The following is a 25,537-nucleotide window of genomic DNA, read 5'->3' as shown; positions in this document are numbered from 1 at the left end:
TGAGGACTACATTTCCCGTCCTGCTTCATGGTCTTTCCCATCCCCTCTCCACCCCTCTCTTGACCCCCTCCCCACCCCCTTCCTTGCGATTCGGGGTATCCTAGGTGATCGTGTTGAGAGATGCTAGAACTTTCCCTCTCAGTTAAGAGAGGGCGAAAGGAAAATAAACAACAAACAACAACGCGGTCTCTACAAAAGGGAGAAAACCGAGAAGCAAGAAGCAAAGAACTGACGAGAAAACAGCTGTAAGCATGTTGGGGAGTTGGGTGGCAGGCTTGCCTAACATAAACCAAAGGTTAGCTGATGATAGTGTACCCCCACCTCTCTCCATCCTCCAGACGCAGTTCAAACTGACTGTGTGGCCGCTGACCAATCAGTTTTCTCCACTGGCTCTTCTGGTTTCTCCCTCAATACTGATGTCCTCCAGTTTCCCATCTTTGCGTTGCCTTTCTCATTCAACAGGTCCCAAACTGAACTCATCGCTGTGTTTCTGCACCCACACCCCTATCCGCTGGCTACCCTTAGGTCTGAATTTGCTAAATGGGTGTCCTGATCTACCCAGTCTCCCTAGCTAGACCCCCCTCACCTTTTCTTCTCTCTAGCTTCCCACATCCAAATCCCTTTTCAGGATCTGATTTGTCACCGGATTAAATTTCAGTGTCATCTTAATCAGACCTCCTGCCATCAGTCTTTACCTCCCCCCCCCTGCACTGTATGTTTGGTGCTACCAAGAAAGTTACCTTTCTGAGAAACCTTCCTGATAATAACAGCTAAAATGTACGGAGCGCCTATTATATGCCAGACGCTGGGCCCATTGCCTTACCTACACACAAGCTCATTTACTCCTCAAATCAACCCTGTGAGATGGGTACGACCATTAACCCCACGTTGTAGACGAAGACACTAATGCTAAGAGATGTCGTGACTTGCCCAAAGTCACACAGCTAGGAGGCAGAACTGGGATCATTTTCACGGCCATGTGATCATACAGTTTCCCTCCTTAAAACTTCCTTTGATGTCCCCCATTGCCTATGTGCTAAAGTTCAACCTCCCTAGCAAGGTACGCAGGTATCGTCAGAGTCGGGCCACTTCCCACCTTTCTTGCTTCATCTTTCACTGGGCACACTAAGTTCCAACAAGTCAGAATTTCACATGATTTCTTGGAAATACCATCCCCTTTTCTGCCTTTCTCAACTTGGGATCACATGGAAGATATTCAGTAAACGTTGGTCGAATGAGTGGGATCAGGAATTGAATGACATTGCACTTGTACATTTGACAGCTTTTTAAGAAATGTGTGATGTGTATGTTCTGCCTATCTAGCCCCAATTTTCCTGTTAGACGGCAAGCTCCTGGGGGTGGGTCTATAATTTAACGTGTCTATAGAGCGCCTGGTGCTACACCATTTGCAGTGTCGCTCTGTGGTGAGCAGGTCTTCCTCCTGTCAGGAAGGCTTTCCATACAACGCAGGATTTTTCAGAGGCGGCAGCACATCGGGCCTTCAAAGTGATACTAGTCTGCTCACGGTAACATGACCACGTTGCTTCTTCATATTCCTGTCTCCTTCTACTCCAACAGGATTGGTCCTCCATCTGTCGTGGACCATGTACTCCTCCTATCTGAGGTCCAGACTAGAGAGACGGGACGCAGTTGTTCACAATGCCTGGCAGCCATTTCCTGCGAGCGCCTCTTCCTCCCGCAGCACAGCCTGGAGTACCTGGTAAGTGCTGCGTGAATGGTGACTTTGATAGAGAAGAGACCTGGTGGGTACAAGGTCACAGGGGGCTCTCTGCTAACTGAACAGGTGTGGTGGCAGTTCACACAGAGCCTCTGAGACAGGGAAAGGGCAGGGTGGGTGGGGCAGGCACCTGTCCTGGCTTGAATCATATCTTGCATTGTCTCCCTTTGTGCATTTGTTTGGAAAGGTCCACCTTTCCACCAACTCACGTCCATCACCTCCTTAAATTTCCAATTCAGTGCTCAAAACTTACATGCTCTTGGAAACTTTCCCCGACTAGTCCGACCTGAGAGATCACTTATCTACTCGGCATCTCCTGAACCTGTGTGAACTCAGTTTGTATTCTTTAATTTTGTGCTTGTGGTTACATAGCTTTTCATTGCATGAGGGCATTTTGGTCTCCCTAAGTAGATGATAAACTCTGCAATCAACAAACGCTTATTGAGCTTTTACTGTTAAGATGAGAGTATACCTTGTAACCCGGACAGAGAAAAATGCCCAGGAACCACAGGACCAGATGATTTAGGAGGGTGAGCTAAAGGAGCGGTGGAGGGGTGAAAACAGCACATCTTTAAAGCATGCACCTAGAGAGGTCAGGGTTATTCATCTTATTACCGTCGGAGTGTTAGAATATACATTAGTCAAGAGAGAGAGTTCGCAGGGTCGCTTTTGAAAATAGAAGAGGTCTAGCAGGGAGCCCCTGGAAACCCACTGTAGTCATAAATTATGAACAGATACGGCAGGATATGGGGGGCACAGGCCTTTTTCCCAGTTGCGATCCCAGAGTTGATGGTCTCAACTGGCTCCCCACTCACCACTTGTTTTTTCCTCCTGAAGGGCTTTGGTTCTTCTGGCCTCTTTCGCTGCCACCACCCACTCTTCTACCTGGGTGCCACCCCCCCAAGCCTGCTGCCAAACCGGCTTTATTAATTTGAATCAAGATAGACATTTCCCCACTTCTTTCCTTCCCTGCCCAGCTCTGAAAAACACACACTCCCCCCCCCCCCACCTAGGGTTTGCATAGGATTTTTGCTAATAACTACATGGAAAGATGTGAAGGTTAACAAACAGAGCAATGAAAAAGTTCAAGGAGTCTCAGAAAGCACCCGCTCTACTTGTCCCGGATCTTCACAGACGTGTCTAAACATACGTATTTTTAGTCGCCTTCTTCCCTAAGTCCTTCCTTCTGTGTTTCTGTGAAAGATTTCTAGTCCTTCTCTTCGAAGCCAGTAGCACCCTCCCAACTCAGTTGTTGTTTTAAAACATCTTTTCAGTTAGTAAACATTCCTTATAAGCTTACAATTTTCCAGACCCCGGGCTAGGTGCTTTCACGTCAAGTGCAGCCCAGACTGAAGTCGGCAGGCTTAGCCTCAAGTATATCTGAGCTGGCACCACTGTGAAGTTCAGTGCAACATTCAGTCCTTCCCGGACCCTGGAAGTCAGTCCGATGCAGTGAAAAAGGCATTAGATTGAGTCAGGAGATCTGAGTCCTTGCCCTAGCTGTCACTGACTGGTTGCATAAAGATAAAATTACACTAGTATTAATAAGTAACATTTCTTGAGTTTTTTTTTTGTTAGGCATTGTGCTAAGTGCTTTACACGAATCCACACAATAAGTATGCAAGCTAAATGCTGTTACTGTTTTCCTTTCACATAGGAACATGCAGCTTAGAGAGGTTGTGAAGGGACCTGCCTAAGATCCAGAGTTACTAAGTGTTAGGGGCAGAGTGACAAATCCAGGCAGTGTGACTCCAGAGCCTACACAAGTCAGGTCACCTCCTCCGGCTTTGGTGCCTTCGGTTGTAAAGTGAGAATGTAGTGGTAGATGGTCTCTAAGTCTGTGCTAGCTCTAAAACCCTATCTCCTGTGGTCTTCCATGTGGGACACAAGACCCCAGATTGCCCTTTAGTCCTTAGGCAGCCTGGAGCTTTCACTTCACACCCACATAAATTGGATGCTGGTGTGCAAGTCCTCCTGGCGTGATATTTACCAGAAAGTTTCGAATACATAAAAACATATCTGAAAATTACATAAAAAGAGCAAATGCTCATAATCTTGTTTAAAACACACTGAGAAAAGATAGGGAGAAATGCCAAAAAGTGTTAACAGTGGTTATCTTTTGTTCTTTTAACTTTCTTATAGTTTTCCAACTTACTATGACTGTGTATAACTTTTAAACGGGGGGAAATGCTTTACGTTTTGCCTCTTTCTAGAAGGGATTAGAGGCACTTTACCAAAAAAAAAAAGAGTACAAATCTCATAAGATTATAGAAATAGAACATCAGAAGCATGGCAAGGAAGAGGGAATTAAATTCACCTTTTGGGGCAGGCAGAGGAAAGGGGGAGCACAGTAAAATCCACAATTCTTGTTAACAGAAAGAAAAATACACAGCAATTCCTCAAGAGAGACAGATTTTTCCTGTCACGAAATTCCTTTTTCCCCCAATTGAAAAGACTAGGCTCTAGCAAACAAAATTGTCTGGAAAAAAACAAAACATTTCGAATCCTGTTGCCCTCATACACTTTTCATCTTTCCGTATCAGCTTTCAGTCCTCGTCCACAGACACAAATAATTTTCCATGGCTGCAATTAGAGTCTATATGCCATTTTGTGTTCTGTTTTTTTCAACGAACATATCATAAACACATTTTCATATTTAGTCTTCCAGAATTATAATTTTTAACAGCTACCTAATGGTCCATTGCTGGCACCAAATTCCATAAGAAGTCTCTCTGTGGGATTAACATGAGGGACAGTGTCCTCAGTAACAGCCTCCTAACGCACACAGAAGAGATTTTCATATTACTTTCTTGTAACTACCCTGGCCGAAAGCCAAGGGTGTAACAGTAAAGCATTCTGCAGGGGCAGAGCTAATATGGCGCAGGCACGTAACCTTCTGGTGTTCTGACTTGATCTGAAGACACAACTTAAAATGCCACCTAAAGGAGTGGGTGGATAGAACGTCCCTTACAATATATTGCATAAATATGTCTTCTCACAGCCAGGCTTTTGACAGGACCTCAGAGACTGACTGCACTTACTGTCTCATGAAGGCCAGAAGTGTCGGTAAGCTCTGTTGTTGACTGAGGCAGGAGCCATATGTTTTGGAAGCCAGACGAACAGGTGTTTGGGTGACAGGGTTAATATTCTGGCTTGAAAGTTGAGAAGCCTGACCAGCATGGTTGCCTGCGTGGAAGTTCACCTCATATCCCCGTGGAGGTAGGGTGCAGGTGAAGCCACATTTCCCCTAGGAAGCAAACGGCCTTTGGATCTGAGTTCCGCACCACAGAGGAGGGATTTTTGATCTGAACAACTTTCAAAGCCCATAAGCAGTCACGTGGCCTGGGCATAGGCAGAGAAGTCTTGTAAATATTCCAATGGAACGTCTGGTTTTAGGAACTGTAGGGTCCCAGGGTGCTTGCCAGTAGGAATTAGCTGCAGAACGGGGTTTTATACTGAAAAATTGAATTTTGGAGACTGTCACCAAGGACCATTAAACATTTTTACAGAAATGATGTTAAGCCGTTACTTCTGGCGCTAATTATATACCAGAGCCAACTGCCTCTTAACTACACCTCATACTGATAATACTATGTCAGCGGCATAAAGGTGATTCATTTGTTATTTAAAAATTTTTATTGTATTAACATTATAGCCACAAAACAAAAACGCTTTCAAAACCAGAGAAATAGAACAAAATAGTTATCCACAATCCCCTAACACAACTATCGTCAGGGTTTTTGTGGCCTTCTCGTATTTTTCCACCACCATAATTTTTCATATTTATAGTCATATTGTGTATGTAAACTTGAGTCCTGTTTTAATAATTGTAATTACACACGTAACATGTGACTATATTTTCCTTTACAAATTGAGAACATGGCCAAAAAAGCTGAAAGTCCCATTGGTCCCTTCTCCCACTTACCTTCCCCCCCCCCCGCCCCCCGCCCCGTCCCTGAAGTTACCATGGTCATGAGTTTGGTATGTGTTCTTCCAGACCTTTTTAAAAAAATACTCTTACATAGGAAAAATGTAGAGTTGTTTTGTGTGCAGTAAATGATTACATGCAGCAACTGGCCTTTTTTTCACACAAAAATGTTGTTGAGATCTATCCTTATTGATATATCTAGTTCATCCCCTTTAACTGCTGCATTCCATTCCATTTAATGAATACAGCACATTTTATTTAGCCTTTCCCTAAAGGAGAATTCTTATCTGTGTATGCGGGGGAGGGGAGGCCAGCGGGCTAATATGTCTGCTTAACTGCTTCAACTTCTCCGTATCACTCTGAGCACATTAATGCAAAGAGACAACCTGAAGTAAGAAACAATAAGTCACTTTACAGGCAGATGCAGAGATGCCTGTCCCAGGTAACTATCCTAAATTTACAGTGCTATCCAATAGAACTTTCTGTGCTGATTTAAACGTTCCTTATCTGCACTGTCCAGTTCGGTAGTCACTAACCACACGTGCCTGTTGAGTATTTGAAATGTGTCCAGGCAACTGAGGAGCTGAAGTTTTCATTTCATTTCAATTAAATGAATTAAAATTTGGTCACGTGTGGCTAGTGGCTCCTGTGTTGGATGGTGCAAGACTCTAGCATAGGGTAATGGAAGCCACAGTCTTTTATACTACAAATGACATCAGGAGCTCTAAGACAATTGTCCCCACCCTCTAAAGACAATAGATGACGCTAAGATCTTGTATTGGTCCTTTTACATGTCCTTCTTTTAAAGGTTAAGTCTCCTTGTTCCTGGATTCCCGAAGGGTTAAAAGATGGATTGTCATACGGAAAAAACAAGGTTGCTGGAAAGCCTGTCTTTCTGGGAAATGACTGTACTCAAACCAGACCGTGTCGAAATTCGTTTCTAATCCCAACACCCTCACTTGACATTTAAGAAACTAAAATCCCCTCTCAGTCATCCCACTGGCCCAGTAAAAGCTTCAAGGAGACAGAGGTAGTACACAAAGTGAACAGAATAGTATACGCATCTAATGAAAACGGTCTTGGCTACGAGCCAGCATTGTTCAGTTAGTCCAGTTGTGTGTCATAAATGGGGTTTAAACCCAAAGAAAACTTATCTGCTTTCTTGTTTACCATTAATGCCTCTGGGACTCTTGAATCCCCATCCAAATCCCCTTTATCACTCCGAAGGTTCCTCATTGTCCCACATAGCCTGCTAAATCTATAACTCACATAGATAGGCACGTGGTTATGCAACTGGCTCCCCGAGTAGGCTCCACAATGTCCAGATCTAGTGTCCAGTTGATCTTCTCTGGCAGCATCAGGCAGATATGACAGCACATAAGAGCTGAAGAAATACACAACCCGCCCCCTAGGAGAAATAGGCACGAGGCACAAAGGCACACTTAATACAGACAATAATAAAATCACATGAAAAATATGCTAGCTATGCCCATTCTTAAAATCCATGACTAGCTCCTCTTTTACATATGGGCGCCTCTGTGTGAAAGTATACCACCTATCCTCTTGTCTTTCCCTCCCCCTCCCATTTCCTGTTCTTTAATGTTTACTTTGTCTGATCTCTCTGCTTAGTCTCTTTCTCCCTCCGCCTCTGGCAGTTTCCACTGCTGATCCCCTTATTTTCCTGAGGTCATTCTTACAGCATCCTTCAACAAAGCCATGTACTCAGTTAATCCATAAACGGTATCAGGCCATTAAGATATAAGTTAAAGAGAAAAGAGACTTAAATACAGTCCGGTGCTACTTGTGATTATGGTTCTGGTGTACCAGGGGACTCCTACCTATGCTGAGACCTTCTATTTTAAACCTTTAAAAAATAAAGTCTCCACTGCCCACTATAGGAATGATGCATGCTTATTAAAGAAAAATTGTAAAATACAGAAGAAAATTAAAAGTACTCCTAGTTCCATCACCCAGTGAAAACTACGGTTAATAACTTGCTCCATTTCTTTCCAGTATTATTTTTTCCTTCTACATAGATTTAAAAACAAAAAAAAATTGTTGTAATCACACTATGTGTTTAATTTTATATTTTTTCCCCACTTAACATGTAAGGATGTTTTTAAATGGTCACACAGGTTCATAAATATAATTTTAGTGCCTACCTAATATTCTATCAGTTTGCTGTACCATAGTTTAATCATTTCCATATTGCTAGCCATTTACCTTGAAGTATTAAAATGAGGATTTTCGCAGCATTAATTGCCAAGGATCTCTGTTAAGTAGATTGTCCCCAAACAGTAATTAGCCATGTAATCACAGGAAAATGATAGTTCAATGAAAGCTGCAGTTTTTCAGAAAACAATAGATTTCTCCAAACAGTTTAAGAGAGTACAGTAGTAGTGAATCTTACAGCAGTGTCAAGATGTCCATCTCCCTGATGACAGCCTGGTGTAGTAGAGAGAAGAAAACACGTTGGAGTCAGAATTCTTTCCTCCATTCAGTAAATATTAATTGAGTGCCCATTATATGCCAGGCACTGTAAATACACCAATAAGAAAAACGAAATGCTTGCCTTCATGGAGCCTGTACTCTTGTGAATTTCACAAGCAATCAAACAAGCAATTTCATACAGCACGGTAAATCCTAAGGTTGGGGAAATCAGGGAGGGGGCAATAGGTGGGGCAATTGCCGCCCTCAAATCGGGGAGGGGGGCAATAGGCAATCAAAAAGGGGCATCTAACTTAGACCAGGATGAATAGGAGTTAGCAAGCTGAAGACTGGAGGCCAGACTGTTCCAGACAGAGGGAACAGCATGAATAAAGGTTATGAGCATGAGAGAGAGACCCTCTTTTATCTGAAAACATCTTTATTTTGCCTTCATTCTTAAAGAATATTTTTATTGAATGTAGGATTCTGGGTTGACAGTGATTATTTCCCCAGCAATTTGGAGATGTTTTTCTGCTGTCTTCTAGCATCGTTTCTGGGAAAAGTCCATTGCTATTTGAATCATTATTTGTAATGTGTTGCTTTGTTCTTGCGGCTTTCAGGATTTTCTGTTGATCTTTGGTTCTCAGCAATTTGACTGTACTACACATAGGTGCAGTTTTCTTCATATTTATCCTGTTTGGGCTTTGCTGAGCTTGAATCTGTAAATGTATACCTTTCACCACATTCGGGAAGTGTTCAGCCATTATTTCTTCCAATGATGTTTCCGACCCCATTCTCCTCCCCCTTCAGGGACTCAATTTACACATATTTTAGACCTCTAACATTGTCCCACAAGTCTGTGAGGCTCTGTTCATTTTGTGCAATCCTTTCTCCCTCTTTTTCAGATTGGGTACTTTTTATTGCTATATATTCGAGTTCATTGACTCTTTTCTCAGTTATTTAAAAATTTCAGATATTGTGTTTTTCAGTTCTAGAATTTCCGTTTAGTTCTTTGTTATATTTTCCATTTCTCTGCTGAGGTTTCCTATCATTTCATTCATCCCTGGGGTGTTTTTCTCTCCTCACTGAGCATCATCATCATCTCAGGGTTGGCCTCCCTTCATCGTCTTTCCCCTTGAGAGTGGGTCACATTTTCCTGACTCTTCACATACTGAATAATTTTAGAGGGTTTCCTGGACATTGTTGTGGAAACTTTGGATCCTATTACATTGCTCTGAAGAGTGTGGAGGTATTTGTTTCAGTGGGCAATTAACTTGGTTAGATTAAAACTGAAAACTCTGCCTTGTCTGTGATGGGTGGCAGTTCAAATCTCAGTTCCATTCTTTCAGTCTTAGATGGAAGCTGATTTGCCTGTGCCCAATGCATGCGTGGTTCAGGAGAAGGCTTGGGAAGAATTTATAGAAATAATTTAGGGCTCCTTTTCTCAGGATCTCTTTCTGAGATATCCCCTCACTTTCTAGAGACTGTGGTTGCTCCAGGCCCTGTCCTCTAGTTCTTCAGGCTAAAAAGATTAGGGTTTCCTAATACAGTTTTAGTGGTGTGGCTAGTGACGGCAGCCTGCCCGCAGGCTAAAGCCATAAAAATGGGAAACTTACCCCGTGATGATCCTGAATTCCAAGTCCCAACCTCCCTCTAATACCCTCCTGCTTTTATTCACTCTCTGGAGCTTTCACGTAGGTGTGTGTGTGTGTGTGTGTGTGTGTGTGTGCGTGCGTGTGCGCATTTTGTCCAGTGTTTATAGTTGTTAGTTGTTATCTATTGAGAGTTTATTCCATCAAACCGAGAATGGAACCTGTGATATTATGGAACCCGTGATAGAGTCTCAGATGAGCTTACTTCATATTTTGGGGGCAAATCATAACCCTCTACATCTTTCTTTTTCACCTGAATATTTCTCTGTATTATCACCCATATTCCCTTCTTGCTTCAGAGGAAAAAGAAGGCTACTTTGTTTATTTCCCCCTTTTTCCCCATTACCTCCTTGTTTTGGGGCAGGAACTACAATTCGTCCATCCATTCATTCACTTATTCAGCAAATAAATATGTATTGAGCCAGGCATTGTGCTAGGCATTAGGGGGAACGGGAGTAAGGAAAAACAGACTCTTCTTCACTGAGACTGTTCTCTCCAAGATCATCAGAGGTGTGACTTCTTAATCAATCACCAGACCAAGTAACTTTTTCTCATTCTTATCCTCTCGACTTCCTTGCTCCATCCTCCTCTGTCTCTGACCAACCTCTCCTTAAAATTCCTTTGTCTTCCCGTTCTTTCACCTCATTGATTTTATCTCTCATTTTCCAAGTAGAGGAATTCTCAGAGACTTTGTCCTTGGCTCCTTTTTTCTCTTGTCCTTGGCAGTCTTACTCAATCTTAGTGTTTCAACTACCACTTCCACGCCCAAGACTTCCAAGTCTTTATCTTCAGCCCTGACCTCTCTCCTGAGATTGAGACTTGAATTTCAGCTGTTTGTCTATACCTGTTGGCCTAACAATCGTGTTAAACTGCATGTACTCAAAATTCAACTCATCATCTAGCCCCTGAATCTACCCTTCATCCTGTGATTCCTATTTCAGTTTATTTGTGGTACTGGGAGCATATAATGAAACAAGAGCAGGGTCAGAGCTGTTGCAAAAGGGATCCTTGCATTGGTGGGAAGCCTGACAATAGGGAAAACGCTAAGTCCCTTTCAATTCTGTGATTCTTATGTTCCCAGCACAGTGCTAGCCATTTCCTTCAAGGAGCTCACAAAATGGGGGAGAAAACAATTGCGTGATGACTAGTTCTGATTTCAAAGGCAGCAGGAACTCCGAGAAAAGAGTGTACGCTGAAACAGTAAGACTAAGAGAAGCTCTTCAAAGGGAAAAGCTGTGCCTTCTGTTTCACGTGTGCCCCCACAGCACCATTCTCTATACACTGTAGAAACCCCATAAAGACGTTTTGAATGATTTTGTCATCATTATTAATGTTTATTGAGTACACATTGAGTGCATAGTTCTTCACTACATAATGTGGGGGTTAACCAAGATTTGATGTAGTCTCTGACCTTTTTCAATCCATCAGTCAACCAACAAATATTTACTGAGAGCCTGGTATTTGCAATACACCACGCTAGGCATTATGGGCAATGCAAGATGAAAGAGGAATAGAAGTCTTACTCTCTTCCCATCAGGAGGTTACAGTATGGTTGGTAAGATGAGACTTAAATGCACACGAGGCTACCTAAGAATGCGAGTCAGAGCCAGATGAACACTGCAGACAATAAAGCTGTCAACAAACATAATGTACAGATTACTGTAGGCTGGATGGATATGGAGCTTTTATGGAGGAGGTGGGACCCGCACTGGGCTTTCAAGGATGGGCTGAAATTAAATAGGCTTGAAGTTCTCATAGTTGTTAAGAAGATAGAATTCAACACAAAAGGTTTGAGGCTGCAGACCAAGGAGAGGAAGAACGTCTAGGAGGCTTACACGAGAATGTTACTGAGCAGTCCTTAGTGATCTTCCACCCAATTCTACCATACGCACTCTTGAGGGGGTGTCTTTCTCTCCTATTTCCTTTTCTAATATATATTTCCCATCTTACTCCCTTTATGGTGGCATACAGGGCTAAAAGAATCTTCTTTGAGAGGCAGCTTAAAAACCTAGGCTCCAAAACCAGACTGTCCGTGTTCAGATCCTGGCTTATCGCTTATTAGCTGTGTGACTTGGGGCAAGTTGCTTGATCTGTCTGTGCCTCATCAGTAAAATGCAGATATAAAAACAGCACCGATGTCATAAGATGGGTTTGAGGATTAACCGAGGTAAAAAAATGTAAACTGCTTAAAAGAGTGTCTGGCACCCAGTCATTGTTCAATGAATGTTAGCCATTATTAAGGGAGGAAGGCTGGCTAATTGCAACATTATCTTTCTAGGTCTAACTATTGCTGGATAAGTCACTATATAATTAACTAGCACCTGTATGGAAGTTGGAGGCCAGCCTCTTGTCAGCTAAAGAGTTAGGTCTGTGGCAACCTCCAATAAACATGCATACACACACACTTAGGCCACACCACTTTTTCCCAGATCCCCCTCACCCCTAGGTGATCCAGAGACACTTTAGGAAAATAAGGACAAATGACCAACTGAAGTAGACAAGTTGAGTATTTAAAGGACACTTCCTCAACATAGGGAGGGTACCACAGGACAGCTCACAAGGGATGTAAAGTAGAGACTAGCCCAACGGAGGTGCCAGATGAAATTGGGGTTTAGATGAACTTCAAGAAGGGGAGGTCACTGATGGTACGGAAAGAGAGTGTGCTCCGTAGAAGGGCAGCTAAAGTCTGGGTCCACATTCCCTGGAATATAGCCTGCTCTCTGCTTTTCCTCACTGCATTACCTCTTTGACACTCACGCCCTCCCTTCCTCCCTCCCTGCAGTTCCAGACCCCTGTTCCCAGGAACACAAAACACCCCAGATTATAGGGGCTTTTGATTTGCCGTTTCCGCAGGATAGTCGGCATGGAGACTAGAAAGAAGTTCTTGTCAGTGTGGTTGCATAACGTTGAGTCGTTGAGTCGGAGCTTGTGCAATCTCCTTTGGAAAAATGTAAGGGCAGGAAGATGGATAGCTGTCTGTTTAAGGTACAGTATTGCCTGCAGGCAGGAGGATGAACTAACGAGATTCCTTCCAATGTTAGGATCCTAAACCTCTCTCTTAGATTTTTTTCTCACTCTGGACGCCTTTGGACAAAGATGAACGTGGTCAAGGAAGATGGGCATTGCTCACATCAAGTTCTGATGTTACCTGTTTGTTTGCCAAGAGATTTGAGTCAGCTATTCTTTTTTTTTTTTTTTGGTGTGATAATTGAGCTACAAAGGATAACTCTGCCTTGCCCAATATCACTTGGTAACTGTGAAGCTCTTTGCCTCTCGTGAAGAGCAAAAGGTGTGTGTGTGTGTGTGTGTGTGTGTGTGTGTGTGTGTGCACACACCAGCTGGTAACAGCTGTCACTGTTATTACTGCAAAGGATTTAATTAGCCCAGTACCCTCTACTCTCCTCTCTCCACCCTGTCACATTTTTCTCTTTAAAAAAAACCCTTCACACCTCATTGTGAATTTAACTTGCACAATTCCCTCAGGGCTATTTGATTTTAAGCCTTACCCCTTTACTTACCTGTATATTCAACTTCTCACTTTCCATGAAATCCCCCCACCGCCCCCAGCTGTAAACACTCTAACAAACAAACAAATCCTTCTTTGACACTGCATTGCCCACTAGCTACAACACTCCTGTCTTAGGCAAGCTTCTCAAAAGAACAGTCTCTACTAAATGTTTCCACTTCTGCCCCGATTTAGTTCTCGGTGTCCTGCCATCTGGGTTCTATCTCTAGTGCTCTACTGAAACTGTTCTCATTTAGGTCATTGTCAAATCTAGTGGACGTCACTCAGGCCTTATCTTACTTGACTGTTCTACTGTATTAAAACACTGTTAACCACCTACTTGCTCCGTTTGGAAACATTTTTTATTCCTCCCCTTCAGCTCATTCTTGTCTCCTGGTTCTCTTTCTCCTTCCTTGACCACTCCTTCCTGCTCTCCTCCACAGGCTTCTCTTCCTGGCCCTGTCCTTTAATTTTCTTTTCTCAAAGGGAAATAGTTTTATTTCTTTAATTAAAAAAAAACATACGTTCATTATTTAAAAAATCCTAAACAAAAACATAAAATCCAACTGAAACCGCACCACAGAGGTAACCACTGCTAACATGTTGATTTATATCCATCTAGTCTTTAAAAATTATTGTATGTGGATATATCATGTTCAATAATACAAATGGTATCATATTATATTTTTACCAGCTTTTTTCACTTTTGTATGGGCATCATTCCACATCAGTGAGCATAGAACATTATTTTAAATGGACACATAGGAGAATCCTGAATTTGGCCATTTACACAAGAGACTGAATTTTATGATGGAAGTGACTGAGATACAACGTCCGTAAAGTAGAGAACCCAGTACTCCTCTGTAAGACTTCTCATATAAACAAATTCACAAATGAGAAAAAAGTGGCTACAAAAATATTCCATTGTATAAAATGAACAATTATTTACTTGTAAAGATAAGATCCATATTCAGGTATCTTTATGTGAGTATCTGATTATTTTCTCAGGGTAAATTATTGGAAGTGAAATTTTTGAGTCAAAAGTTTTGATCAATAACAGTAAAACTGTTTTTAAAATATAAAAGTACTTAAATGAGAAGAAAATGAAAACAAATTCTCCCTACTGTCCCTGACTGCTGTTCTCTGGTTCTGCTCTCCAGAGACAACCAGTATTACAAGTTTCTTGAGGTCACAGGGTTTTGCTTTTTTTTTTTAAGGAGGGTGCAGCTGACAGTGACCCACGCAGGGATCGAACTGGCAACTTTGGTGCCATCAGCACCACGCTCCAACCAACTGAGCTGATCTACACTCTCAGCAACCCTGCCTGCCTTCAACAATTTGAAATCTCTGCTTGCCTCTTCACATTCTTGCTTCCACACATGCTGATGACTCTCAAATCTCTATCTAACCCTGGTCACACCCTAGAGCTCCGGGCCAGTATTTCCAGCTGCCTGCTGGACATCTCCACCTGGATGTCCTACAGACATCTCAGATTTCTCCAAACTGAGCTCATTGTCTTCCCTCCCAAAGTCACTCTTCTTTCTGTAATTCCTATGTTGCTTGGTGGTACCAGCATCCACCTAGTTACCAAAATCGAAAAACTAGGAGTCATTTTCAATGTCCTCCTTCTCCCCTCAAGTAACAATAATAGCGAATAGTTACTGAACCTTTACTATTTGCACATATTTTATTTCACTGAATTCTCGCAAAAGCTCCAGAGGTAGGTTTTAGTGTTATCATTTCCATTTTACAGATGAGGGAAACTGTTTGGGTAACTTGGTCACAGTTACACAACTAGGAAGTAGGGCTTTTAAACCCAGGCAGCCTAAGTGCATCACTCCCACTCTTTAGCCCTATACTATACTGCCACTGTATCTAATCAGATTCAAGTCCTATCTACTTTAGTTCTTCCATCTCAGTCCCATCTCTTCCCTTTTCTCCATTCCCACCACACCACCTGGCTCCAAGTGTTATTGGCGATACTGTCATGGTTAGTTACATTCGACTCAAATGTATCTTCCACGTTGCCTGCAAAATAATCCTTGTAAATCACAGATCTGATCATGGCTTCTTCCTGTTGAAGATGCTTCAGTGGTCTACATCATAAAGCCAGAGCTTAATATAGAAGGGTCACCTTCATCTGCCCATCTCCAGCCAGCCTGTCTCTCTAAGCACTTCTATTACATATTCTGTCAGAATTGATAATTGCTTAAAAATATCATGCTGTATCTTACCAGGATGACTTTGCATATGTTATTCCCTCTGCAAAACATTACATTTCCCCATTTCCTCTCCTATTTGTCCTTTACGTGTTTTCACGTCTGTCAAACTCAGATGTTTTCTCCTCCAGGAAGCCTTCCCTAATTCTTCCAGTTATTCATATCCTATGTGCTGCTTTGAACATTCGTTTATTTTGTATTTGTCACATTATATTCATTTTATGTACCTGTCTCTCTTTCTACAGTGTTAACTCCTTGAGGGTCGTGACTCTCTTATTCAAATCTAGGGCTTTAGTATTTAGTATGGTGCCTGGCACATAAGTAGTTGCTTGGTAGATATTGGTTATATGGAATTAAATAACTTAATTCCGAAATTATAGAGCCTTGTACTCTGTTGAAAGAATTTCAGCCATCAGTGATATGGGATATATGTTTCTTTTTTTTTTTTTTTAGCAGAAGGCTGGTGTGGGGAGGGAAAAAGGATGACTTAAAACTACCTCTCATGTGGGCCATGTGTAAATTAGTCATATATTCATGTTTCTATAGACATTCTCACGCAGACATATATTCTATCTCCATTACAGGCTGCAGGTAACCTCAGAGTAGTGCCAAGTATGGAGCTCTGCAGAGTCGAGATAGAAGGTATGAAGTAAATGCCCTCAGTTTTCTGGATTTGAGTACACCTTGGCTTCACTTTTATGAGGCCACACGTGGATGAAGATATGCCCACATTTTCCCAAGACGTGAGAATGAGAAGTCATCTTTGTTACGGTATCCTCACTGCTTTCGTGGCACCGTACAATGCTCACTCAGTGCTCAGTTGCGTATGGAATGAATTAAAAGTATCAGTGGCACGAGTGGCAGGGCTGCGTTCTAGGTTCTCAGTGCCATTGTTGGAACCTCACCCTCCGGAGGCCACTCTTCTGTTTTCGCGCAAACCCTGACTTATTCAGGTCCCGGGGCTTCGGCCTATCGCTGTAGGAACCAGCGCGCAGGGCAGTGCCCACTGCTGACTGCTACACGGTGTAAGACAGTCTCTTGGGTTGAGGAGCAGCGATTGGCGGATCCCGCTGGAGTGCTTCCCGGGATACGGGGGGCACGTACGGGGATGCAGGCTCCGGGGCAGCCACAAGCACCGCCCGGAAGCCTGCATGAGGCCTCGTGGTACGGGACTCCCAGCCGTCAGCGTGGCCGCTATACAGGGTGCCGGGCCCGAGGCCGGGGCGCCTGCGTGCGCGTGCGTGCGTGCGTGGGCGCGCGTGCGCGGCGCCGCAGTCTGTAGGTTGGCTGGCTATTTTGCAAGCGGGAGGGGTCGCGCGCGCTCCTGCCTCCGGCCTCTGTCCCCCACCCCCCCTTCCCCGGTCCCGGCCTCGGTCTCTCCTTCGGAAAGATGTCGGACACGGCCGTAGCTGACACTCGGCGCCTTAACTCGAAGCCGCAGGACCTGACTGACGCTTACGGGCCGCCAAGTAACTTCCTGGAGATCGACATCTTTAATCCACAGACGGTGGGCGTGGGCCGCGCGCGCTTCACCACCTATGAGGTTCGCATGCGGGTGAGTCACGGGGTGAGGGAGACAGCTGAGGGAGGACCTGGCGACGGGCCGGGAAGGGCGGGGGGTTGCCACAGGAGCGACGAACAGTGGAGACGCTTGAAGGGGTCCTTTGGGGGTTCGGGGCTGAATAGGTTTGGGGAGAGGTCTGCAGACGGGGTTGTGGGCCGAGGGTACAGAAAACTCCTGAGGGGGACATCAGACCGGGTGAGAGCAAACAAGTCCCCGTGAGCAAGAAGTGAAGCCTGATAGGGTGGGGACGATGGAGAAGATCGGAGGACGGAATTCAAGGAACTAGTGGTCACACCAGAAGGAGTGAAGGGAAAGTGGGGAGAGGGCTGGGGCATGGAAAGCCGAGGCGAGATGTCGCCGGGGCCCCTCACTAAACTGGGTGGTGGGAAGTCACTGTGAAGAGGCCAGGAAGGCCCGGCCCGGCTTCTTCCGAGGGGGTCTCCCTCCCTAGGATGATGGAGTTAGGCAAAGCCTGATTAAAGGGAAGGAAGGTAGACTCCAGGAAAGGCAGACAGTGGGCTCGGTGGAGCGAAATCAGAAAGGGAGTCTCCTGGAGACTGAGTGCTTCCCAGACTGATGTGGAATTAGCATCTGAAGGAGAGAAGTGTTTTCTGCTTAGGTTTTCTCGGGTACCACACGCTGTGTCTCACTGTGAAACCAGGCCTTCCACTGTGATTGGTGAATTGTCAGTCGCTGCTCTCTCATCCTGTGCTTCTCCTTTAGATTCCAAGTGTCCAGAATGCTTATTTCAGTATTTATTGGCTCTCATTTGGGTTTGCTGTATATGAATGACCACTGGCCCTTTCTGTCCTAGATTAACCATTTGGATTTAGACCCTGGTCTCTGGTTACTTTAGTATATGACATTTCAGGACTGCCCCAGGAGTGGCTTCTTCAGTGTACACTTCAGAGGACTTTATTCTCTAGTTCTTAGTCCACAATGCAAGGATGGAATGTGCAGACAGCGTACGTGGTTTGCAGGTTCTCTTGCCCAGTCGAAGTGGTTATGGGCAAAAAAGTTTGAGAACCATTTTCTAATTTTCCTTATGTTTTCTTCTCAGACTAGAGGGCCAGAATATTCTCTGTGGACAGCATGCTGCTCAAACAGCATTTGAAGACCTAAAAGACTGTATGTGCTTTCATTTTTGAATGAATGAATGAGAGCATGTGCTCCTCCCTGGGCATTGAAATCTAATTGCGAAATGATGGCCTCCAAATTCCATGTTTGGCAAAGCCCAAACTGAAGAAAGAAAAGCGAATAGGAAAAAATGAGAAAAACTCACCTACATAGATAAGAACTACTTGAAATCATCTCTTTGGGGAAGAATGGAAGTTAGAGCCCTCAAAATATCATAAAGGCTGGGAACAGTTAGTGGTACAGAATGTAATTACCTGGGGAGGACTGGCCATAACTTGTTCAGTGTAAGGACTCCGCTGTGGGGGCTTTGGGGACACTACCCAAGGGCCTTAGGGATTATGAATGAGATCACGCTCTACTTCAGGCATTCTGATAACAGTGACCGCTGTGTGCCAGGCACTGAACCAGGTTTTAGTTTTTAAACCCTTAGAAAAATACCATTTTACAGGTAGGAAACTGAAGAGGAATCCAGTTTCACGAACTTGCCCAAGTACACGAAGCTAATGAGTGGCGGGGCTGGGGTTTGAACCCAGGCCTGTCTGACTCCAAAGCCCATCATACTCTTTCCACTACACTTCAGCCTCTCTGGCTATGCTTAGTTGCAAAACTGAAGCGTACAGAATTTTTCTGCCCACTAGGCTTTTCATCAGTCCTTTCCACAATTTCCAATTGCATAGTGATGACAGGGCTGGTGGCAGTTCCTGGTTCTGTGGGTTTGGAGTTCATTTGTATTGTTTATGTTCATACATGGATATACCTATATAGGCTTTTAACACTTTTGTTCAACTATGTTCGGAAAAACTGGTGAAAATCGTTTAGTTTTAAATTGCTTTAAGTGGTCACAGTAGGCCTTATAGGGAGCATGAGATTCAGAGAATGGGCTTTGGGCGTCAGGCATTGTGAATAGCAGAAGCAGACGCCTCTTGACTTTTTTTCTTTGTGCAATAGCTATTTCTGAAGCTGTTCTCTTTCATTTTGCTCAGGAAAGAATTCTCCCCCTCCCATCCCCCCCAAGAAATGAGGAGTCTGGAGAGGTGTCCTGGTGACTTCACATGATGTGTATGGAAATTTTCAAATGTCAGTTGTCCTTTGGACTTGAACTTTGCTTCTTCTCTCCTTTTCCTTGACTTTGTGTTAGTCAGAGCCCAAGGACTCTATATCTTGTACTACACAATCCTGTCTTCCTCAGGTGATCTGTAGGTTGGAGCTGGGAGACTGTCCTAATACATAGTAGCCCCCTTCCTTAGATGGCTACCGTGTTTCCCCGAAAATAAGACCAAGCCGGACAGTCAGCTCTAATGCATGTTTTGGAGCAAAAATTAATGTAAGACCCATTATTATATTATATTATATTATATTATATTATATTATATTATATTGTATTATACTTGGTCCTATAGTAAAATAAGACTGGGTATTATATTGTATTATACCTGGTCTTATAGTAAAATGAGACTGGGTCTTACATTAATGTTTGCTCCAAAAGACACATTAGATGGAGCTGATTGTCCAGCTAGGTCTTATTTTCAGGGCAACACAGTAGGTGCTGAGATGAAAGGCCATTAACTGTCAGCATCCTGTGGGGGTAGGGAAATAATCTGAGTCAAAGGAGGAAGTTTACAGAATGGCGGTGGGTGGTTTTCTTGTGTCTTGGAAGAAACCACTCAGCATTTTTTTCTTTCCTTGATCCTTCTGTTGGCTTCTGTAAAAGCCAACTAGTTAAGGTTCTACTGTTTGGGGATCACAGTATTTGTAATGAACTGTGGTGGAAATCTAGAATCAGATGAGACTGAAGGGCTTTTTTTCTTGTAGGATTATTTCCCCCAGCTTTATTGCGAGATAATTGACATGTAACATTGTGTAAGTTTAAGGTGGGCAATGTGACGATTTGATACACATATGTATTTCTTGCAGGATTCCGAGAACGTTTTCTGTAATGCTTTTTCTTGAATAGTTAATACATACAAGTATACAAAATTCAAAAGGTACAAAAAAGACATACTGTAAAAATTTAAGTCTCCCTCCCTGTGCCCTCCAGAGGTTCCTCTTTCGGAAGAAACCACTGTTTTCAGTTTCTTATTATAAGGAACAGTTTAGATAATAAAGTATTACTTTACATGTAGCTTACTCCACTTCAACCCACTGACATTCCTTGGACCTCAGTCCCAGGTAGAATTGTAACTAATGTAAGTTGACCAGTTATTGGGCTTCTGATGACTTAGACTTGGATCCTGACAAGACACTTTCCAGACTTTAGGACTACGAAGTGTGATGTAGAGAGGACTGTGTGAAGCTCTAGCACAGCTCCTAGAGGTTCCATTCCTGCCCTGCTGTGGAGAAAGGAGAGGGACTAGTTCCCAAATTGGCTGGTGGGAAGTACAGTCAGCAGTAATACATGTGGTTAGCCATTTCTGTTTAGAACTCATAGACAAGAGCGAGGATAAGGGCTTTTTGTTTGTTGGGGATTCATGTTGCCATTAGAGTCTTGGGAAAATGATCAGTGATTAAGATGTGGGAATCGGCTGGTTTATATCAGGGAGTGAGCTACGCTAAGCCAACCTAACCTAATTGCTATTTCTGCTCCACTTTCTGGATAAGGAGAGGGTAAACAGATACAAAGGGCCTCTGTGAATCAACTGAGTATTTATTGAGTAGCTTGCATAGTGTGCATCTAGGGTGATGCAGAAGTAGTGATGGCAGTGACATTATAGTTTAGTTAGGCAGCAAGACTCAACAGGATGCATAAAACAATAGTGGTCAGGGCAATACTACAGTCTAACTCTCATAGGCGGTCAGAGGAGAGGGAGACCAATAAATTAAGCTGGTGTTTGTTGGGAAAGATTTCCTGGAGGAAATGGGACGTGAGCTGGCATTTGTAGAATGGAGGGGATTTGGACAGGAAAAGCAGAGAGAGCCATACCTTGGAGGCGCTTATCTCTCCTTTACAGGGAACTTAAATTCACTTTTCAATTAAAAATGTAATACAGGCACATGATAAACTGAAATTGTCCAATGAAAAATGTGACCCTCCCACTCTTCCCAGTTCTCTAATCTTTTTCTCCAAAGTCAGTCACTGTTACCAGTACCTTTCCATAAATATTCATAAATATGTACACATAAACATACCCCTTTTGAAAAACAAATGGAGGCGAGCTATTCTGTACTGTTCTGATTTTAATGCTTAATATATTTCTAAACTGGCACGTATATATCTTTCACATTCTTTTCACAGTTGAATAGTATTCTACTGTACAAGCGCCCCATATTTATTTAAGCAATTATCTGTTGATGGACATTTATTACTACAAATAATAAAATGCAGTGAAAACCCTTGTACATACATACTTACATACAACTTCAAGTCTATTTGTAGGAAGCATTCTAAGCAGCAAGTGACTTTCAATGAACTGCGACAAGGCTGGATGTGGTAAGGACTGGTATTCACCTGGTGGTGTTTTGAAGGGTTGTAGGAGCTACTTCACTGGGACCTGTCCATGTGGTTCTGACAGGCGGCCACCACAGGCTGAACGTTCCTTACCACGTCTCTTCTCTCCTTGTTCCTTCCCTGTAGACAAACCTGCCTATCTTCAAGCTGAAGGAGTCCTGTGTACGGCGGCGCTACAGTGACTTTGAATGGCTCAAAAATGAGCTGGAGCGAGATAGTAAGGTACGGCTCCGCTCCCGGTGTGGCCCCCTTGGAGGAGGACAGCTACATGGGCTGACAGGGCATAAGAGCAGATCTATAAAATCTGTAAGGCGACGGAGAGGCCGAGCACAGTCTGCCTACCAAGTCCCAGTATATTGTGTGTGGGTGAGAACCTTTGGAACTTGAAAGTGGTGGTAAGTTCAAGAAAAAGTATGACTCGACTTAGTGGCTAGTACAGGCATACAGCTTAACTCGTTGAGGTGCTAAGCATGGGAGGTACAGTGTGAGGAGAGGCCCAGCTTGGGTCTGGGGTGGTGGTGGAGTGTTAACGAGAGTGAGGAGCGTTTGCAGTTTCTTCCTGTCTTTTGAGATGGTGAGCCTATCCTCCCACAGAAACAGTCGGTTTGACCCTTGCCCGGGGCCGTCCTGACTGTTCTTATGGTTAGTTCTTGCAAGTTGCTGGCTGTGGGACTGTGGCCCGTGTGCCTTAGGAAATGAGGTGCACAAGGCTTTACCCCCACCTCCCTTGTCAGCTCTCCCGAGTGGCTGCCATTTTGCGTCTGCCTGCAGATTGTAGTACCACCACTGCCTGGGAAGGCCTTGAAGCGGCAGCTCCCTTTTCGAGGCGACGAAGGGATCTTTGAGGAGTCGTTCATCGAAGAAAGGAGGCAGGGCCTCGAACAGTTTATTAACAAGTAAGCCAGGGTGCTGGGGGCTGCTCTTGCTCCTTTGCCCGGCAGGGGCCTCCTGTGTGTTTCGTCTGTCACCTCTTCCGTAATGGGGGACATGACGTGGTGCCGATTGTGTGATGGGTGGACTGGACAGTCGGACTCCACTCCTTTGAGCAGAAGCTGGGAAGGTGCTGCAGGTTGGGTGTGTCCAGGGCTCTCCCTCCTCGCCTCTTGAGCCGCCTTCTCTGCTGCCTTGTCACCGTCGACGTGATGCCCTGCCCATGTCCTCTGCTTGCTTGGACCTCAGGGCTGACCTTGCCCTTCCTCCTCTGTCTATAGCCCCGTCCCTCTGCGAGTTCCCCTTGATCTCGAATGCTCCTGCTAACCATGTTGACCTCTTTACAGAATCGCTGGGCACCCACTCGCTCAGAACGAACGCTGCCTACACATGTTCCTGCAGGAGGAGGCCATTGACAGGAGCTACGTCCCCGGGAAGGTGCGCCAGTAGGAGCCCCTCTCCCCACTTGCCCTCTGCTCTCCTGCTGAAATAACATTGGTTTTTACACTAAGCCTCTCTCTCTGTTTGATCTGAAGTCGGCTGCCCATCCCCTGGTCTGACACGCTGTCTACCATTGTATTCCTTGGTACCTGACTACACCGTGGGCTCTGTGCTGGGGTCCTTCTCTCTGAGGAGGGGCGGGAAACCACAGGCAGATGCCCTTTGCTTGGGGTTGGGGGGTGGGTGGGAGGACTGTGCTGGAAGGCAGTTTCTTGGGGTTTACCCGTACCAGGAGGCAAAGCTGGGGGTGGGGGGCGGGCCTGGTGCTGGCAAGGCACTTGGCTACGAACCGATGCCGCGAGTCCAGGGGATTTTTCTTACTCTTAGGTTTAACCAGGAACGATGAGCAGGGAAAAACCCTGCCTTTCCTACCTGCATGAACTTTTTCCTTCTTGGGAGGGTGGTAGAGACACAAAATCTCTTCTTGGTTTCTCTAGGCCTGCTCCCAGTTTTGTCAAGAGTTTTCCTTTGTTACTTTCTCTCTCCCTTGATGCTTTTCATGGCAGTAACCCTCCTAGAGTCTGAGCAGTCTGTCATGTGGAGCAGGGTGTGTGGGTTTTCTGGGCTCCCCGTCATGGCTGCCTCCGAGTCAGAAGGAAGCCCCAAGGCAGTAGGGCTCCCAGCAGGTGAGTCAGTCTGAGCCTGCAGTTCCCCCTCCCCAAGCCCTGGCTACCTATGGTTAGCTTTGCAGTTGGTGGCTTGAGGGCTGGGGGCAGCTCCCTGAAGGTGGGACTGGGTTGCTTTCTAGGTACTTCCGTTCTCCCTTCCGCCCTCTCACTTAGTGCTGCCACAGGGCAGAAGCACATGCGCAAACCACACAGCAGGGCTCCCTGGGGTTACAGGACTGACCGCACATGTTTCCCATGGAACTCCAGCATTGTCCCCGGCGCTGAGCTAGGGCTAGCAGCTGGCTATGGATTTCCCAGGCCTTGCAGTCTCAGGCAGCTTCTTGAGGCTGCCAACTTTCCTGGCCTTGTCCGGGAGGTAGTGGTTGGTTTGCTGGGGCCCGTCACCTGGTCCAAGTGGTAGGATGGGAGCAAGCTAACTCTGGAGGCAGGTCAGAAGTGGGGCTCTGCTTAGCCTCCCTCCCATGGAAGGATTGCAGTTCTCTACCCAGGGTCTTGGGGCAAAGGATTACCGATTCTGATAGGACCACATCCTCATGGGACAGACTAGGACCGGACAGACTAGCATGTGGGTTTGGACTCCACGTAAGTGTTGATGTTCCCTGACCCAGATCAGCGGTCCCGCTGCTGAGTCTGGCTTGTGCCAGGGGCTGAGCAGCCCCTAGAGAGAGGCTCTGCTCCCTTTCCCACCTCCCCAACGTTGCTGTCGTTGCTGCCTTTTGGATTTCTCTCCTCTGTTACTTTTTTTAGAGATTCCTTCTTTGATTGTGCATAAGTGCTGAGAGCCTGAGGCCCCATTTCTGCTGTGTATATATCCTGACTCGGGGCTTTGATTCAGCAGACCATTCTTCTGTCAGACAATGTCATATACAACTCTGTTCATATTAAACCACTGTGAAGCACGCCTCTGTTGTCCTGTACTTTTTAGGGTCTAGGATATGCTGGGTATTGTGAAGAAATCATACAACATGGTCAATGTCCTGAGGTGGTAAGTCAGTTTTGCACTTAAATTTCTAAAGAAAGCAGAACCCTAGCTGCCTGTAGTGCTCTTTACCTGTCCTTGCAACTGGCAGTTGACTTTGTCACACAGATAATGCACTTGTAGCAAGTAGCTGTAGGGCTCAGTACCTGCAGTTTGCGTTGGATTTAGCAGATTTGGCTTGTAAGCTTGTGAGCTTGTGCCAGTTTGGGCAGAATGGATTTAGTGTGTGTCTGTGTACCTGTGCTGTATGTTACATAAACAACGTATGCACTTGCGTCCCTGTACCAAGACACCCACACACCACCTACAAACACTCTTTCTTTACTAGGCTTTTTACCTCCATTGAGGTAAAATCTGTTTCTTTCGAATGGCTTTGATGCAGGCAGAAAAGTGAGTCAACTCAGAACTTTCGATGGGTGGGTATTTTCACCTGCCCAATGTGTTCTGAAATGGCTCACTACACAAGGTGGGTTTTGGGGAGAGGTTTGGAATGAGATGAAGGAAGAGTCTGGTCGCGTGGGAAGTCAAAACTAGTTTTGATCATGTCGTTGAGCATGGGAAGAAGGGATGGAAAGTGACATGGTCAAAACCTGAACTAAGGTGACTTAACTATACTTGGGTTAAGTAGAGGAGTGGGGTAGAATTGGGGACTTTAAGAGGTTTGGGTAGGGGTGGCCAGTTAGCTCAGTTGTTCATAGAGTTAGAGTGTGCTGCTGATAATACCAAGGTTGCCAGTTCGATCCCCGCATGGGCCACTGTGAGCTTTGCCTTCTTTAAAAAAAAAAAAGGTTTGGGTAGTTCGGGAATTACATAACTAAAGATGTCTGACGGGATAGGGAGAATAGATGTTTCTGTGAGATATGAGGAGTCATGAGAGAAATGC

General features: G+C 44.7%; 1 protein-coding gene across 2 annotated transcripts; it reads left to right on the top strand.

The window, feature by feature from the left end:
* Positions 1–87: 87 nt before the first annotated feature.
* SNX12 (sorting nexin 12) lies at positions 88–24,576 on the top strand. 2 transcript variants are annotated; one of them, XM_074324269.2, is made up of 6 exons: positions 88–245; positions 1,579–1,720; positions 16,054–17,012; positions 21,742–21,837; positions 22,387–22,511; positions 22,893–24,576. In XM_074324269.2, exons 3-6 carry the CDS (start codon positions 16,860–16,862, stop codon positions 22,993–22,995), a joined length of 477 nt encoding a protein of 158 aa, XP_074180370.1. In that variant the 5' UTR covers positions 88–245; positions 1,579–1,720; positions 16,054–16,859; the 3' UTR covers positions 22,996–24,576. The 2 variants fall into 2 exon arrangements, with proteins under 2 accessions (XP_074180370.1, XP_019603560.1); XM_019748001.3 differs by having other exon boundaries at positions 93–245; positions 16,054–17,024.
* The last annotated feature ends 961 nt before the right edge of the window (positions 24,577–25,537 follow it).

Source organism: Rhinolophus sinicus, chromosome 18 (genome assembly GCF_057876585.1).
Source record: "Rhinolophus sinicus isolate RSI-liver-muscle chromosome 18, RSI-T2T, whole genome shotgun sequence".
NCBI classification, from domain to species: Eukaryota; Metazoa; Chordata; class Mammalia; order Chiroptera; family Rhinolophidae; genus Rhinolophus; species Rhinolophus sinicus.
The sequence above is the reverse complement of the archived record's forward strand: the minus strand, read 5'-3'. Positions and strand labels throughout refer to the sequence as shown.